Source organism: Tuber melanosporum (assembly GCF_000151645.1).
Source record: "Tuber melanosporum whole genome shotgun sequence assembly, scaffold_40, strain Mel28".
NCBI classification, from domain to species: Eukaryota; Fungi; Ascomycota; class Pezizomycetes; order Pezizales; family Tuberaceae; genus Tuber; species Tuber melanosporum.
The window spans coordinates 606,440-621,385 of record NW_003299085.1 but is presented as its reverse complement, the minus strand read 5'-3'; the positions used below and the strand labels follow the sequence as shown (position 1 = coordinate 621,385).

The 14,946-nt window shown below is 48.4% G+C and overlaps 2 protein-coding genes; one reads left to right on the top strand and one right to left on the bottom strand.

Moving 5' to 3' along the window:
• Nucleotides 1–1,037, top strand: GSTUM_00007977001 (uncharacterized protein; the record flags this gene model as incomplete). XM_002839772.2 has 1 exon in its annotated part: nt 1–1,037. Exon 1 carries the CDS (start codon nt 846–848, stop codon nt 1,035–1,037), a length of 192 nt encoding a protein of 63 aa, XP_002839818.1. The 5' UTR covers nt 1–845.
• A 201-nt stretch (nt 1,038–1,238) lies between these two features.
• GSTUM_00007976001 (uncharacterized protein) lies at nt 1,239–3,436 on the bottom strand. XM_002839771.2 has 9 exons: nt 2,711–3,436; nt 2,629–2,654; nt 2,473–2,566; nt 2,340–2,406; nt 2,220–2,282; nt 2,065–2,157; nt 1,892–1,993; nt 1,583–1,836; nt 1,239–1,528 (listed from the first exon to the last, which is right to left on the bottom strand). The coding sequence occupies exons 1-9, from the start codon at nt 2,940–2,942 to the stop codon at nt 1,473–1,475; spliced, it is 987 nt and encodes a 328-aa protein (XP_002839817.1). The 5' UTR covers nt 2,943–3,436; the 3' UTR covers nt 1,239–1,472.
• Between the last annotated feature and the right edge of the window lie 11,510 nt (nt 3,437–14,946).

Sequence of the window (14,946 nt, the reverse complement as noted above, 5' to 3'; positions counted from 1 at the left end):
AACCCCGCCAAGGCGCTACCCCTTTTGAAGAATTAATATGCTCGAGTAGGTACCCAAGGCGTGGGGGGGATCTGGACGGCAAGACTCCGCAGTTGGGTCGTATTTTAGACCCCACAGCCTGGACCCTGACGGCTCGAACCCACGTTCAGGACCAAAGCTAAACAACTACCGGTAGCATTCACTGATCATAATCGATAGGAAGCGAGACATCCACCTGCCCGCGTCCAATAAATATGATAGGATCTCACTCCAATACGATATCCCGCTCCCAGGGCCTAATTTATGTACCGTAAGTATCCGGATACAAAATAAATATGTTATCATAGGAAGCTGGGGGGGAAACCACCGCAAGGCAAGCCCACAGTTCTGGCAAAAACAAAAAGTAATATACTCACTCAGTGCTTTGTTCGGAGGCTTCAGCGTGCTAACACATTTATCTCTGATTCCGGATTATTCTTTTGCGGCGGTGGGGGGAGTCAAACCCGATAAGTACAAGTACTCGAGTATCCAATGCAATAGGTTTCACTAGAAATTCTTTTTCTTTCTAACTTTGGTGTCATAGCTGAGTGATTATTCGTGAGCCTTCCCAACGTCGCTAGCGTGTGCCAAGATGCGGGGCTTTGAAAACCAACGCTCCACTTTCGTACTTGCGCCACTGTGCGAAGTGTCGACGATCCAACCCCGCCCGAAACCACCTCATTGGCCGACTCAGGTCTTAGATTTGTCCCGCGATCGGCTGAGCAGTTGAGACGGAATACGAGTGCAGGGAGGTACTCGATTGTGGTACAGTACTTACTGTACTATTGTATAATAGTCACGGCACTCACACGCTGGAATTCTCTCTCATGGCAACGGATGCTAGACTAAATTACAGCTTGCTCAACTTTCTGATCGCGAGCTCCACGCTTTCCTCTCCTGTTGTGTTGGAGACAGGCGGAAACCACCAGGGGGTTACCGGCATTGGAGTAGTGCCGATTCGATCTACTCCGCTCGAGTATCAGTTGGCGTTCTCATTCCGAGTACGTAGAGAGGTCTAGCTAGCTAACCCTAGGGCCAGCGGGGACAGGACACGGCTGGTGGTAACTTTGGCTGCTCGCGGAGAAAGGTGGCGTGGACAAAATGGCGGTTTCTCGGCAGTATCTCGGAACCCAAGTACGGTACGGAGGCCTGCAACACTTACGGTAGTAGCCAAGTCTTCAGATCATCACGCACAATTTACTCTTCTTCAATTATCACAATGAGTTATGATGTGACTTACTATTAGAGGTACCAACATAAGATAACTATGGAGAAAAATGAGAGAAATGAAAAACATAAATATCAACGCTCCACCACCACAACGATCTTGCATGGGTATTATGAGTAGGAAAAGAAATCCGCTCCCACACTTAACAAAAGCCACCATACTATGCATATATATTAACGCCCTTGCCCGCTGGAGCCTGGGGGCTTGGCACGCGATCCGCAACTCCCTAAGTTCTGTACCAGTTTTCCGCTGGATCTCCAAGACAGTCGCCGAGGGTGACAACTGTATCTTTGTTAGCTTTGGCTATTCATATAATCCTGAAATTGGTGAACCTACGTCTCAGTCCCCGGTTCTGTGATTCCACAATCATGTGTTCCGCTAAGGTGCCGACTGTGTCGGGGTGCACATCATGTGCCAAAACGAGGCTACCGGAAGCCACATTCCGGCTAAATATGTCCTTCGAAGCCTGGATGTTTCCTTGATTTGCCCAGTCGAGAGTATCCAAGTTTGAGAAAATTACATGATATCCAAGTGAATCCATGACGCCTAAACAATTACTATTGCAATCAAAGTAAGGAGGACGCATGTATCTATGCAGGCGTTAGCGGGATCCACTATCATTGAGAGAATACTGGATGGTCTTACGTGGGATATCTCCCGATCGCAGTGGCGATTGCACTCTCGAGCGAGGTCATTTGTGTAGTCATGTCGGCGGTAGACAAAGAGCTCAAGGCAGGATGCGACCATCTAATAAATGGTTACCGGTACCTGTTTAGCTAGATTCAAGGGGGTGAAACTATTTCAGAAAAATTACATACGTGTGTGAACCAATTTGGTGTCCGTCACTGACCATTCTCCTAAGCAAGTCTTGCTTTGAAGGGTCGGTAATCGGTGCTCCCCAATTTTGGCCGCTTTGATTTATGTTCGTTAGCAAATCATCTGCCAATTCTTGTGCTAAGGTACAAATACTTACTTGACGAAGAATGTTGCTTTAGCCCCGTACCGCGCAAGAAGGTCCAATAGGTTCGAGGTATAGCTACATGGGAGTCAGCGGAATGCAAACCCAGCGATTGGAGAGTGGAGCATGACATACGTGTAGGGACCATCATCAAATGTCAGGGCAACAACACCTCCAGCAGTGCAACTCGATATTACAGTCCCTAAGGGAGGTTAGAGCCGTTACCCTTAAACCTTTTTCTCATAGCTCAAGAGAGGTTGTGACAAACCGTAAGGGACACTGCCAGGCTTCGTACGTCCCCCGGTGGTGGGAGGGTTGCCTCCACCTCCGGGAGGGTTGCCTCCTCCAGTACTACCACAGCTCTATCCAGGATATTAGTTAAGAGTAGAAAGAATCAGTGTATCATAGTTCGGGTTGGACATACCCCGTAACTCGGTTGACAGCCACTCCCTATATCGGGTAAGCGAACAAGACAAACATTAGGACCTCATGCAAGGGTCACATACCACAATACTCTGAGCCATCTCCACACCATCCCCACTGAGAACAACACGCTGAGGAGCCAGTTGTACATCTATAGCCTCTCCCATTGCCAGAGTTTTGGACACCACAAGTACCATCGGGGGTAGTAGATTGTCTAGAAAAAATATTATTTGGGGGAATTGCTGTAGAACCGACCAGTGCGCCGAAGTAAGTGCTAAGCCCTAGTAGGCCGATGGAAGAAATGGGAGAAATCATTGTAGCAAGTGCATGTAAAGGAGAGGAGTTAATGGAATGAAAGGGATGAAGCGAAGGATATAAGGAAAAGGGCAGAAGAGAGACTTGATAGAGGGAAGCCTGGCCTCGCTCTGGTGCGGGCCCTGAGCTCACCTTTAAAGGAACCACGCGAGCAGCACCGGCAATGGTGTGGCCACTATCATCAACCTCTCCAGTTTTACGAGGAAATCTGGGTGTAACCTGAAATCCAAATTTTGAGCTCAAATCTTCTTCCTTGGCAGACGGGACACTTCAATAGCTAACAAAGCCGCGCCCAAAGGCACAGCGGACGGGAAGATTTAGGCGATGAGTATGTCAGATGTACGGTATTGTACGGTTCGCGCAGGGAAGAAGCCAGATTAGCAGCACCCTCTACCAGTTGGGGCGGACATTAGATGACGAGGGGGGTCGGGCGTTTTGGAAAAATGACCGGAACTCCAAACAGAGAAAGAGTTATCAGAATGCTACCATACTCCAAGAGGAAACATTGGTGATGGAAATAATTGAACTCGGGACGGCATGTTATACATTAAGTCTAGTAATATATAAACACTTTAATAACACCATTGGTTAACCAGATATTTGGCGAGCTATCGGTTACAATCAGGCACATTACTAAACTACGACCGTAGCCAACCATTGCCGTGAAGGTTACCAAATGCTGCACCTTTTTTGGCAGAGAGTTTTTGACTCATGTCTCCCGACACGAGATTGACATCAGGAAGTAGATTGATGACTGGCAATCATACGCTGTGCTGCGCCTGTGCGACACTGTGTGGGTCCCCAAGTTGGGCAAAGCATGCCCTTTTGAGAGAGAGAGATACAGCCTTCCGAATCAGTTCTCCAACCCCGCATGTTAGCTGGGTACATCTTGAGCGTACCATTTCTGAGTCCCTTTCCCTAGAGACAATTGAGATGGGTGAAAGGAATCTTCCTTGTCCAAGTGATCCATATCGTCAACACCCCCCCCCTCGCCCCTAGCACCCTATCAGCCCTGGCACCGAAATGTCATCCTGAGGCATGATCAAAGTTGAGAAACCTGGAGACGAAATGGGTTAGAGTAAGTTATGGGACTCTAAGGCAGAGTTCATTGCAGAACATCAGCCATATCATGTTCGGTTGACATATTGTCTTGAATACTGGTGCATCAATCTAACCTATCGGGCCAAGGGAAAAGGCGGGATAATGCTGATGAGCATTTGCTTCCACACACTTACCCTCCCAATTCAGTAGATATTGAAATGCAACAACTTATTAATCCAGCTAAGCCCATACCAGGTATCGTGTCGTTGCGCTAATATTGGTCCATTGTGCTACTATAATTGTACGAATCAGTGGCTTTTCCCCTGCTTTCCCGGAACACCCGGAGATTGTATCATTTTTAATTGCTACCAGTGGGTACGGTCATGTTTTGCTGGTAGACCACAAGTACGTACTCCAGTGAACTATACCCCTTCCTCGACAAATACCCCACCGTGCTACTTTTACAATACCGGTACCGGTACTCAATAAATAGTCGGTCTTACCTGGGTTCGGCTCAAGGAATCCAGTCACCCAAGACAGGCTGGTGCACAGCCTTGAGTACTCGAGATACAGCACCAAAAACACGTTACAATTGAGTAGACGATACATGAGTACTAGTACAACACTATGTACGAGTACAGTACCGGCACAGTACTTCGTGCCCGAGCAAGGATTAACTACCCATCCAATCGACGGAAAAGTGCACACCTGCCGTGTGGAATCCCGGCACGAGTAGCGATCGGCTACCAGCGTGAGGTAATGTGAGCATGGCTGATTTCTATTACCAAAACGCTTCATGAGTTCGCCAAGTAAAGCTTTCCTAGAGGAGGTTGGTGCAGTACCGCTACTATGATAAATAACCATACTCGAGTACTCCGCGGGTAATACGGGTACATGACAAATATTATAGATCGGAAGATCTGAGCTCGGAAACCCGTTGGTGGGGACTTAGGTCCTGATTGTACTAGTACTTGTACTCGTATCACAGGTGGTACAAGGACAGTACTCGAGTACTTATGACGCGAGATAAGACCTGCTCGAGACACCAACGATACGCTTCCCATACCCCGTGAGACAGCCTAGCAACCTTATCGATAGTCAGCCGTACAAAAGAGACATGATGGCACGGCTGGCACAACTCTGGAGCGTTCCCTAGACCTGCGAAAAGTATTGCTTTTTTTTAGATGCTTTTGAATTGGTGGCGCTCTGTTTTATTCGCTTTGCTAGCGAAAAAAGTGGGGTCTTGCTGTCACACAAGTCCTCTACTTTGAGCATCAAACGTCACTCGACATCTATGTCTTCCGCCAGCTTCCGCCTCAAATACCCATCCCAAAGCTGATAGGCACGGTAGGATCCCGTAGTCAAGATTTTGATCATATTGGGAGAGCCTCCTCTCTGAATGCTAAGATAATATAATGTGATACTCTCACACCGCGTACTATTTTTAACCCAGCACCCTCCCATGCTTTGAAGTTACACGGATAGTGCGCAGGCCACTCACTCCTCTGAATGCGTCCTCCTACCTCAATACTCGAGTACCGGTGCTCTACATAAGAGGCAAAAGAAACTACGAGGGGTGTGAATTATATACCCTAGCTTCCCCTCAACATCAACAAACAAACAAATAAATAAGTCAACACTGAAATCACGTATCATATGGGTGATTGTTACCTGGCTTGTAGGTCACCCACCCTGTGAGTGGATTCGGGTCCGATGAGCCTGAGAATACCTAGAACACTGTGACATGGCAGGCCTTACGTGGACACCCCCGTACTTGTACCTAGGACTAGAACCAGGAATTGGGAGGTTTAAATAGGAGATAATACCGGGCTGCTCATCTTGGCGATGGCTATGGTCAGTTACTTCTGCATGACAAGCGGTCGTGGGGTGATGAAGATTACCATTGAATTACTCGATAGGTTAAAAACATCGGGGAACAACAAGCTCCGAAATTACTACCGTAAAAAACTCTTCAGGCCCGCTGTTAGACTATAAGAAGTCAGCCCTCTCAGCCACATGATAAATTCAGTTTGACAAGTTGGGAGAGAATTGCAAATTCAAGCTACGAGTAGAGATATCCAACACCTCCCGTTCATTGATCTTATACCGGTACCTGTACAGGTACTCGAGTATGATACCCGCAAAGTGCCCATTAGAAAGTTAGAGAACATTTAACCTAGGTTGTCCTAAAAATAACCTCCGTTTTGGGCAAGAGTGGGATCCCATTAACCGAAACAAACCGGGATACACATGTCCAGCTAACCTCAGAGAATTTTTCCAGAACTTCTTGCCAAGCCTTGTACAAAAACATCCCCCTCAGGGCCCCGGTACAAGTGCCAGGCAAGATGTTTTCGTGCAAGACGGGAAGTTAACCTGCAAATTATCCATGTTCTTGTACGAAACATTATTGCCTGGCACTGTGTACAGTACCAGTACTTGTGCCCCTTCAGGAAACACGGAGGATCCTTCTGAGGAATTTTTGTGTCTGAAAGCGGAGATTAGACACCAGCCGGAGGTAGTGAATTACAAGGGAACCTACAATAGCTGAACTCGATCAATGGAGTGGTTAATGAGACTCTCCCCCTCGTCTGCAGGTCGCGGTAAGTCGCTTGACTTGGAAAAATCTCTCCCGTGTGATGGCGAGGGGAACTGGGCTGGGACAAGGATCCAGGACTAACAACAGATCATCTCTTGAAAAGGGTTGTTTAACTAATGTCTGGCGGGCCAGCTTATTGACTTGCTGCCCTACCGGTACTGCAGCACCGCGAATGAATATACTCGAGTACTCGTACTCGTACAGGTACTTGTACTGTACTGGGGGTTGTAGGTGAGTCTGTGGAACCTCCTCGCATTATTGGCTCTAGCCTTATTGCCCACTCAGAGAACAGCACCTGCTCCAGGTATCATACTGCGCCAAGAGTTCGACAGACTTTTTTCCTTCACCAAATTACGAGGAAATCCACCAATTGTATATATTGTATGCTCAGGCAGTCTTTCATACCCATACAAACGCAGCCTATGAGAGGAAAATTCGACAGACCTTTTTTTCTTTCTAATAAACATTTTTCATTTCGGGCTTTCTAAGCAAATTTAAAGACTTTTGCGCACACCCTAAGTATGATACTCGAGTCTTCAGCAGGGGGGGGGGCAAGACGAGGACCGAGAGATGACGAGCAAGGGTATCATAACATGGCAGGCAAAAATGTGAATCCGTCAAGGTAGGGCAACGAAAAAAGGCCTGTTCGTTACCCGCCGCTTTCCGTGGTGCCCCAGCTCAGGGCTTTGCAAGTACCACTGCTACTTCAGTATCAAAATACCGGTTATTGCGCCTCGCCGAGACGCCAAGTAGACTAGGGTTGCATGTACCGCTTCTCTACTCGAGTAAACTCAGAACTCTCCTTCTCGCCATTTCTCAGAGATGTCAAGATTAACAATCCAACAATTGATAACTCCTCTCTACTCGTACTTGTACTCGCACAGTACTCGTACTATACATGGCTGGTACCGGTACTAATGAGTTATTGATATCAGCTCGAGTTTAACCGTGAATTGTGCCTCAATTAGGCCGGTCCTGGCAATTCCGCTCGTTTCCAGTATCCAGACCTGGCTTAGATAGATAGGGTAGCTCTTTCGGTGTGATACGGAAGACGCTGATATTGCTAGAGGGTGTGTCGATTGTAAAAACTCGGTCGGTCAGCGCCAGGGAACTCCCTGTTGGGCCTCATTTGCATGGCCCAATTGACTTTCCCACAGCTGCTTTATTCGTGCATGCACAAATCGCGGGAGAGATGTTTTGCAAGACAAGGATTACTTTTCAGACTAACCTAAATTAACTGTACACTGCCGGTAGAAACTTGAATAATTGAGCCGTGTGCTATGTCGTGGGACTCCCCTCCCTCAGGTCAAGAGGGAAAAAAGAAATATTTTTCTCTGTCCCGGCTGTTTTCTTGCTGTGTTTTTCGCCCCCTTTCCAGAGAAAGGGATTCTGGACTGCGTAGCACTCGGTTGAACATTCAAGTTCTCCCACTGTAACGCTTTCGTGGACACTTGTACCGGGTATCTAGGGTAAGTCTGTCAAATATCCTCTGGTTGGCTCCACGCCTTCTTGACCATTCAGAGAATGGTATTTGCCCCAGCCACTGTGCCAAGAGTTCGACAGACTTTTTTCCTTCACAAAATATCAAATAATATTCTCTACCCTTCACCAAAAATTAGCGTAGATTGGCCGTATTGATGCAGAAAAAAAACAAAAAAGCGGTTACACTCATAGTAATTTCGACGAATGAGCAAAAGTTCGACAGACTTATCCTCACACCCTAAGTACTTACTTGTATCATACTCGAGCACTGTAAGAGCCGGAATAATTGGACCCGGCCCGTGGTGCCCAGAATCCCCCTCTTTGGATGAAGGATGGGTATCATAGATGGGGTGGGGAAAAGCAGGTTTTCAGCCCTCAGCTGGGACAAATAAAAGGGAAGATACAGCAAACCCTACTCGGAGAGGCAACTCCGGATTCCTAGCCGGAGCCCCATACTTCCAGTTTCTGCAGTACCAGTATCCGTTTTCGGCAGACCTTCGCTTAGTCCAGACTTGAACAGGGTAAGCTCTCGAGGTACGAGTACTCGAGTACGACGATTAGGAGAACGACTCCTGTGCTGCTTCTGGCTGTCCCTCGACCACGCAGGTAAGGAATTGTTTGTGCACAGTATCGGCATTGCACTCGAGTACTCGGGTGTCGCGGCGGGTGCTCGTGCTAGTACAATAACTCGTACAGCTGAGGTCGGAAAATTATTTCTCCTGGTCCCATACAAATCTCTGTGTACTAGTAGACAAGGGTTAGGTCCCCCAATTCTAACGGACACACCCGAGTAAACTTCCCAAGTGATTACGCGTCCAGGCGATTGTCACCCACTTGAACGGGTTTTTAAATCCTCTCTGGGTGTGGCCATTATTCTGCGCTTTCTATTAGCGAAAACTGATATATCTTCGCAACGCCTGCGACTGTCCCCCAACCCCACTTCTTCATGTCCTTCTTTGCCACCCCCCTCCCCCGTCTTATTATAGCATATTCCTTACAGCGCTGGGGTGCGAGATGAGTCGTGTGGATCTCTCTTCTCAATCTCCGGTCCCCGATAGAATGGGCAATAGCACCACTCTATCCCACTGAGGGGGTGGGGTGGAGTAGGGGGGCTGGACTGTTGATGAGCAGCGGCACACATTGTGAATCGAATCATCACCCCGGATCACTCGAGAGCCTTGACTTTGAAGATTCCTGCGAGCGTACGGGTAATATCATACCGGTATACTGTTATCCTATTCGGCTTTTGTTTTCATGCTAAATAAGGGGCTTGAGAATTGTGGGTCTGAGGACTCCTAAAAGGTTTCGGAGTTTCGCACCAACTCTTCGCCGGGTTCTAGGATCGGCCAAATATTTTTGCTCCTCGTGGTTCATCGGCTTTCTTTCTAAAAAGCTTTTTGCTACCCTACCGGTACTCGCCTAGGTTATATACTACCGCAAAGACCTCACCCAGCCGTTGATTGAAGGAATTGAATCGGCTGCGAGCCTCCGCCAGCTTGAGTTTTATGGCGTCGCTCTCACTTGCGAAGTGCTATGAAGTCCTCTAGCATTCTGAGTTTGAGTACTTTTGATCACAGAATTTACGAGTGAGCCCGTAGAAAAAGTGGTATGGCTCATCATGGCAGAACCTCCTCCATCTGCTCATCCCTACAACGGGGCGAAGGCTTAATCTTGATACGGACCTGGTAGAAGTCACGATAGGGTGGGGGCTTGGTCCACATGGGTATCGTGTGTCTTTTTGTGATTACCGGTATTATCCTGCTGACACTCTAAGCTTAACCAGTAGATACTAAAGGATGAAACCGGTCCGGAATGGAGAACCCAAACAATGGGCAAGCTTCAATCGCCGCAGGAAAACAGGCAATCGGCACCTTCGCACAACAAAATAGGGGGTTGCAGGAGTTGCGATCGCACGTCTCTGATCAAATAAGTTCGCCCTGGCGCAAGAAAAGGGAGAGGAGAAATCAATTAACGTCGTATCCGTGCTCTCGAAAGCGTTTTCATCGTCGTGAAAGTAGCTCGGTCCTTTGGGTGCTATCCACTCGCCCACCTGCTCTCGTTTTTGTTTGTATCATATCGTACCTGCACGAGGCAAGAACAGAGGGGGTGAGAAGCCCCCTATATACGCTTCTAGAATGGTCGTCCCCACAAGCACTTTGTAGAACAGTCACCCCCGCGAACCCTATAGAAATCTAACTAAATTAACTACAAGTAGACCCTAGGACACACAATTCAAGGAATTGTAAGGCAACGTGGCCCCTTCTCCGCCTCCACAATACTTACAAGTACCGCCCTGTATGGTGTTCTCTTGCGCCCCGGTATGCACCACTTCCCCGAGCTTAGCCAGTTACCTCAATTGACCCTTGCAGTAGGAACCCAGTCGATACTTAACTCATTATCCACGGGAAAGCGCGCAATCGAGGAAGGGCTCAAAAGAGTGTTCCTTGAACTAGAGGTTTTTGGAACTCGTGTGATGGATAGTGTTGCCAGGACGTGAGAACTACGCGGCTGGTCTCTCATGCGCATAGCTCAGCCCAAAAGATGAGCAAGAAGTACAGTCGCACCTCGCTGTCCCGGATGGCCAAAATCCGCAGAATCTGTCCGGGACAGCGGATTATCCGGGACAACGGGGTACGTTCTGGTGCAAAAAAATTCAGAGCTCAGAGAATTTCGTCCGGGACAACGGGGGATCCGGGAGAGCGAGGTCCGGGACAGCGGGGTGCGACTGTATTCGATAACAGGGATTTGGCAGGGGTTGGCAAAATACGTCAAAATTCTGCATATCCGAGCGCTCATTCAAACTCACGGCCCGTATTATCGAATATTTCTTGCCTGCTACGAGTATAGCATTGCATATTGGTGCTGGATAGCGTGTAATGTTGCAAGTCCTGGAGGCTTGACCCCCAACATCTGTTTTTTCCAACTCACAAGTATTCTCCGGGCCCACCGGTACCGTATCAGGATAGGAACTAGTTATATACATGCACCCCATTTCAATGGACGACGGCTGAGGTGGTAGTCATGCTAGTGCCTTGCAGGATCCAAGGAGTTGGCTGTGGAGGGGCATCCATTTTGTTCGGAGATCTCTATTCCCTTCTCGTGAAACGCGCGCCCGGTATTTTTCTGGGCCCAGGCAAACCGGTCTTTTCCTTCTAAGTTACTGCACACAGCCGCTCAATGCTAAGGTACTTCTGGTAGTGCATTGAGAAATCTCCTGCCGCCTGGTATTGCATGTGCCTGGGACTGGGCAATAGAGGATACTGAATCCTCTCGACTTCTTGGGTTTGACCCTGGTGTCTCTGGTCTGCTGTTTAATCACCTTTCCAGCTTTCCTATCCTCTTAGAATTCCGGCAGTAAGCACCTTTGCAGAACGGCGCCGGTCTACTAAATCTTTCACCAACGTCAAAGAGAACCCCAGGTAGCGCTGGGACTCCTGGTGGTTGAGCTTTGAAGCCGGTTAAGGACCTTTGAGAGCTCCTCAGTACCTGAGTACAGCAAATAGAATCGCAAGTGATTGGTGGCGCCAACTCGTTTCACCCCGCGTCTGAGACCCAACGATCATTGATATGCAACCTACTCGTACTATCTCCTGGACTGTTGAAACGGTGAGAAAATTTTATGCCACCCTCTCAGTATCCAAGACAGAGATTACCAAGGTATTGTCTCACTATTCTTCGGTGATGATGTGCGTAGGTACTATATTGTACGATCATAGCTAATATTAGCTATGTTCTGAAGTTTGCACACCTGCGAATTCGTAGTAATTAGCAAAAGTTGCTTATTAACTAGTATCTGACACCGAAAGGGGTGCATAAAAATTTCTACCGTTTCAACAATCCAGGAGATACTGGTAAAAAAGCCTTACAAACCATGTTGGTAGCATATCTCATCTATCGGGACTTCAATGGGACCGGTGAACAGGACTTCTTAGTACCAGAGCGCCTACCTCGCCCGGGATACTGGTGCTCTACCGTATCGCCATTCGGCGGTCATGGGAGAATATTTGGTCGGAAGGTATCGCGGTGGCTTTGTCTCTGCCGCGCCGGGTCCCAGGAGGGGGGAAGGTGGTTTGAACTTTTAATCCCCCCCTCGGATATCCCAACAGAAATTGCTGTACTAAACCACAACAAGCTTAGCAAAATAAGGTACAAGTAGCAAAATAACGAATACCGGTACCTGTTAGTGAGATGCATCAACCTCAGTCTCCCAAAGACTATTCCCTCTCGAGGTGGTATGTCTCTGATCGCGGAGATCCGAGGCCTATCCCAGATGGTGGATCTAACGTGTTTTTTACAGTACGGGTGGGTTTTAGGGAGTTTACTTCGTGGGACACCGGTAACCCAAGCCAGTTTTACTCTGTAGTTACTACCTTATAGGAGTACGAGTACTGTACTCGAGCCCTTGGGGAAGTCGGATATTCCCCTGATCTAGTGTTGTCAAGTTGGAACAAAGCTTTGTCCCCTCGGTTGCCTTCATCTAGGAGCGTTAACTCGTAGACCCAGTGAAGTTACTTGTACTCGAGTATAGAAAAATAAGCAAGAATTAAGGGTTGAACACCGGTGAATTTCAGCCTGCGACAACCGGCCTACAAATAAAAATTCCAAAACTCCTTCCATGTATTTTTCCTACTTGATTGTTCATTGGAACATACGATATTTACAATATGATAAGGTATCATACAGGCTACTGCCGTATTAGGACTAGCGTTATTGATCCGACCCGATGCCAAGAGCCAGGCCGGGGCGCCGACAACCGTGCGGGAACGGGGACTTCTTGTTTCGTCTTCGTAGGAGAGAGGAAAAAACTGTTGCAGAACTTAAGAGGTCATCACTGTTGCTGCCTTTCTTAGCAGGTACTTTAGGTTACACTCGCGGCTAGGACCTCCCTCCGCTTACCTCTCAAACAAGGAGAAACACAATGTTGCACAAGCAATCCGGGGCCTTCCCGCGCTTTCCCTCCACTCAGCGCTTCTCGCGATGAGATGCATGATACAAGTGCTCGAGTACAATTGTTTGGTTTTTCTCTCCTCAAGGGTATGGCGAGATGTTTGAGCTGTGTCTTACAGTATGAGGAGGCGCTCAAACGCTATGCTGCGCCCGCCCCAACTAATCGTCCAAGGGGGCCATCGCGTGTAATATATAAGCCTGTTCTCTCCGCGTCTTTCCTCTCTTGTTTCTTTCATCAGCCCAAACAGTTCACTCGATCGCTTTTTAATAACTTCTAACGTTTATTGTTGATCAATAACGTCTTACTTTCTTTCACTACATTCTTTTATTTGTTTATCGGTTTTCCTACGAAAGGTCGTGCCCTCGCCTAATTTTCTGTAAACGCTTCAACTCGCCCTCACATATTCGAAACCTATCGAAATGCAGTACGCACTCCTCGCTGTTTCTTTCCTCGCCGCTCGCAGCTCTGTTTACGCCTCTCCCATAGCTCAGGGCGGTGGAATCGCAGGAAACGTTCAATTGGCAATCACTGAAAACCAGAAATTCAACCAATTGAACGCGAATTCCCCTTGTGTTGACGGCCAGGATTCCTGTGTCGAAGGAGCCTTCGCTCGGTGTGTCGGAGGAGAGTTTCTCACTACTGAATGTGCGGGTGGACTGCAATGTTTCTCGCTGCCATTGGTCAATAAAGAGGGAACATCTATCACTTGCACAACAGAGGAGGATGCCGCGCGCAGAATGAATGCCGGGAGTGTTCAGGAGTTGCAAGCCCTCATCAACGGTATAAGTCCAGCGCCGCCGGCTGGGACTGGAACTGCGGCCCCTCCTGCGGGCACTGGAACCGCAGCGCCTCCTGTGGGCACTGGGACGGGAGGGCCCATCGGAACCGGTGTACCGAAGAAGCCACTCGCCAAAACGGTCGGAGCTCCAGCCGAAACTGCTGTAACGGAGACGACTCCTACGGCAAAGGCTCCAGCTACTAGCCAAGCAGCAGCCCAACCGACCACCACTAAATTAAGCCCTGCGAAACCGACAAGCGTTGAGCCAAGAGCCATTAGTGACTTTCAGGAACTTTCCGCAGGTGTTCCGAAAGTATAAATTCTTCAGTTTGCGGAGACCGCAGCACCCACTACCCCAGATGCCGCCTTCATTGGTGGCATATGTTTGTCGCCGCTCCCTATTTATAACTTAGTGCTTCTGATGAATAAGCTAGATTTCATTGCTAGAGGACGAGGGATGGGAAATGGGGTTTTTCTCTCTCTTTGTTAGATGAGTTGGGGATGCGCGGTTTGCATTTTTTTGGGGGATTTTCTTTTGGGTTTTGTTCTGGGTCTCCCGCGGGCATCACGCATGTATTGTGCGACCATCACATAGTTGACATATTTTACGAATAAATGACTACCGGTTAGGCTCTCTATCCTAACTTATAAACCCGAACTCGTTCCTGTGGCCTAGACTCCGTGCCTGTTGTCCAACCTGACACCTGCACAAGAAACCGTGCCTGTTGTCCAACCTGACACCTGCACAAGAAACCGTGCCTGTTGTCCAACCTGACACCTGCACAAGGCCGTGATTATCAAACAATTTCCACCCCCGCCCAGTGGAAGAGAAAAGATACTCCGAATCGATAGATGGATGAACGCCGCAAAATCGGGGTGGGCAAAGGATTCTCCGGGCACGGGGGTGATGCCGCTTCCAAGGCTAAAGGATTGTGCGAAAGCCACGTGCCCATCGAACCCGTTACGCAAATTTTGCGGCTGCACAATCCCGAGATTGCTGACTGTGCCCAATCAATATACGTTGCGTGTGATGACCAAACGCTCAGTCGTTCATCTTGAGTGGGAAAAAGGTCAGCTGGGATTTTTGGCGGTGGATGTGCGAGGGGGAGATGTGATCCGAAGCCCAGCGTATCGGAATTTAGGCGTTAGTGGACTATAC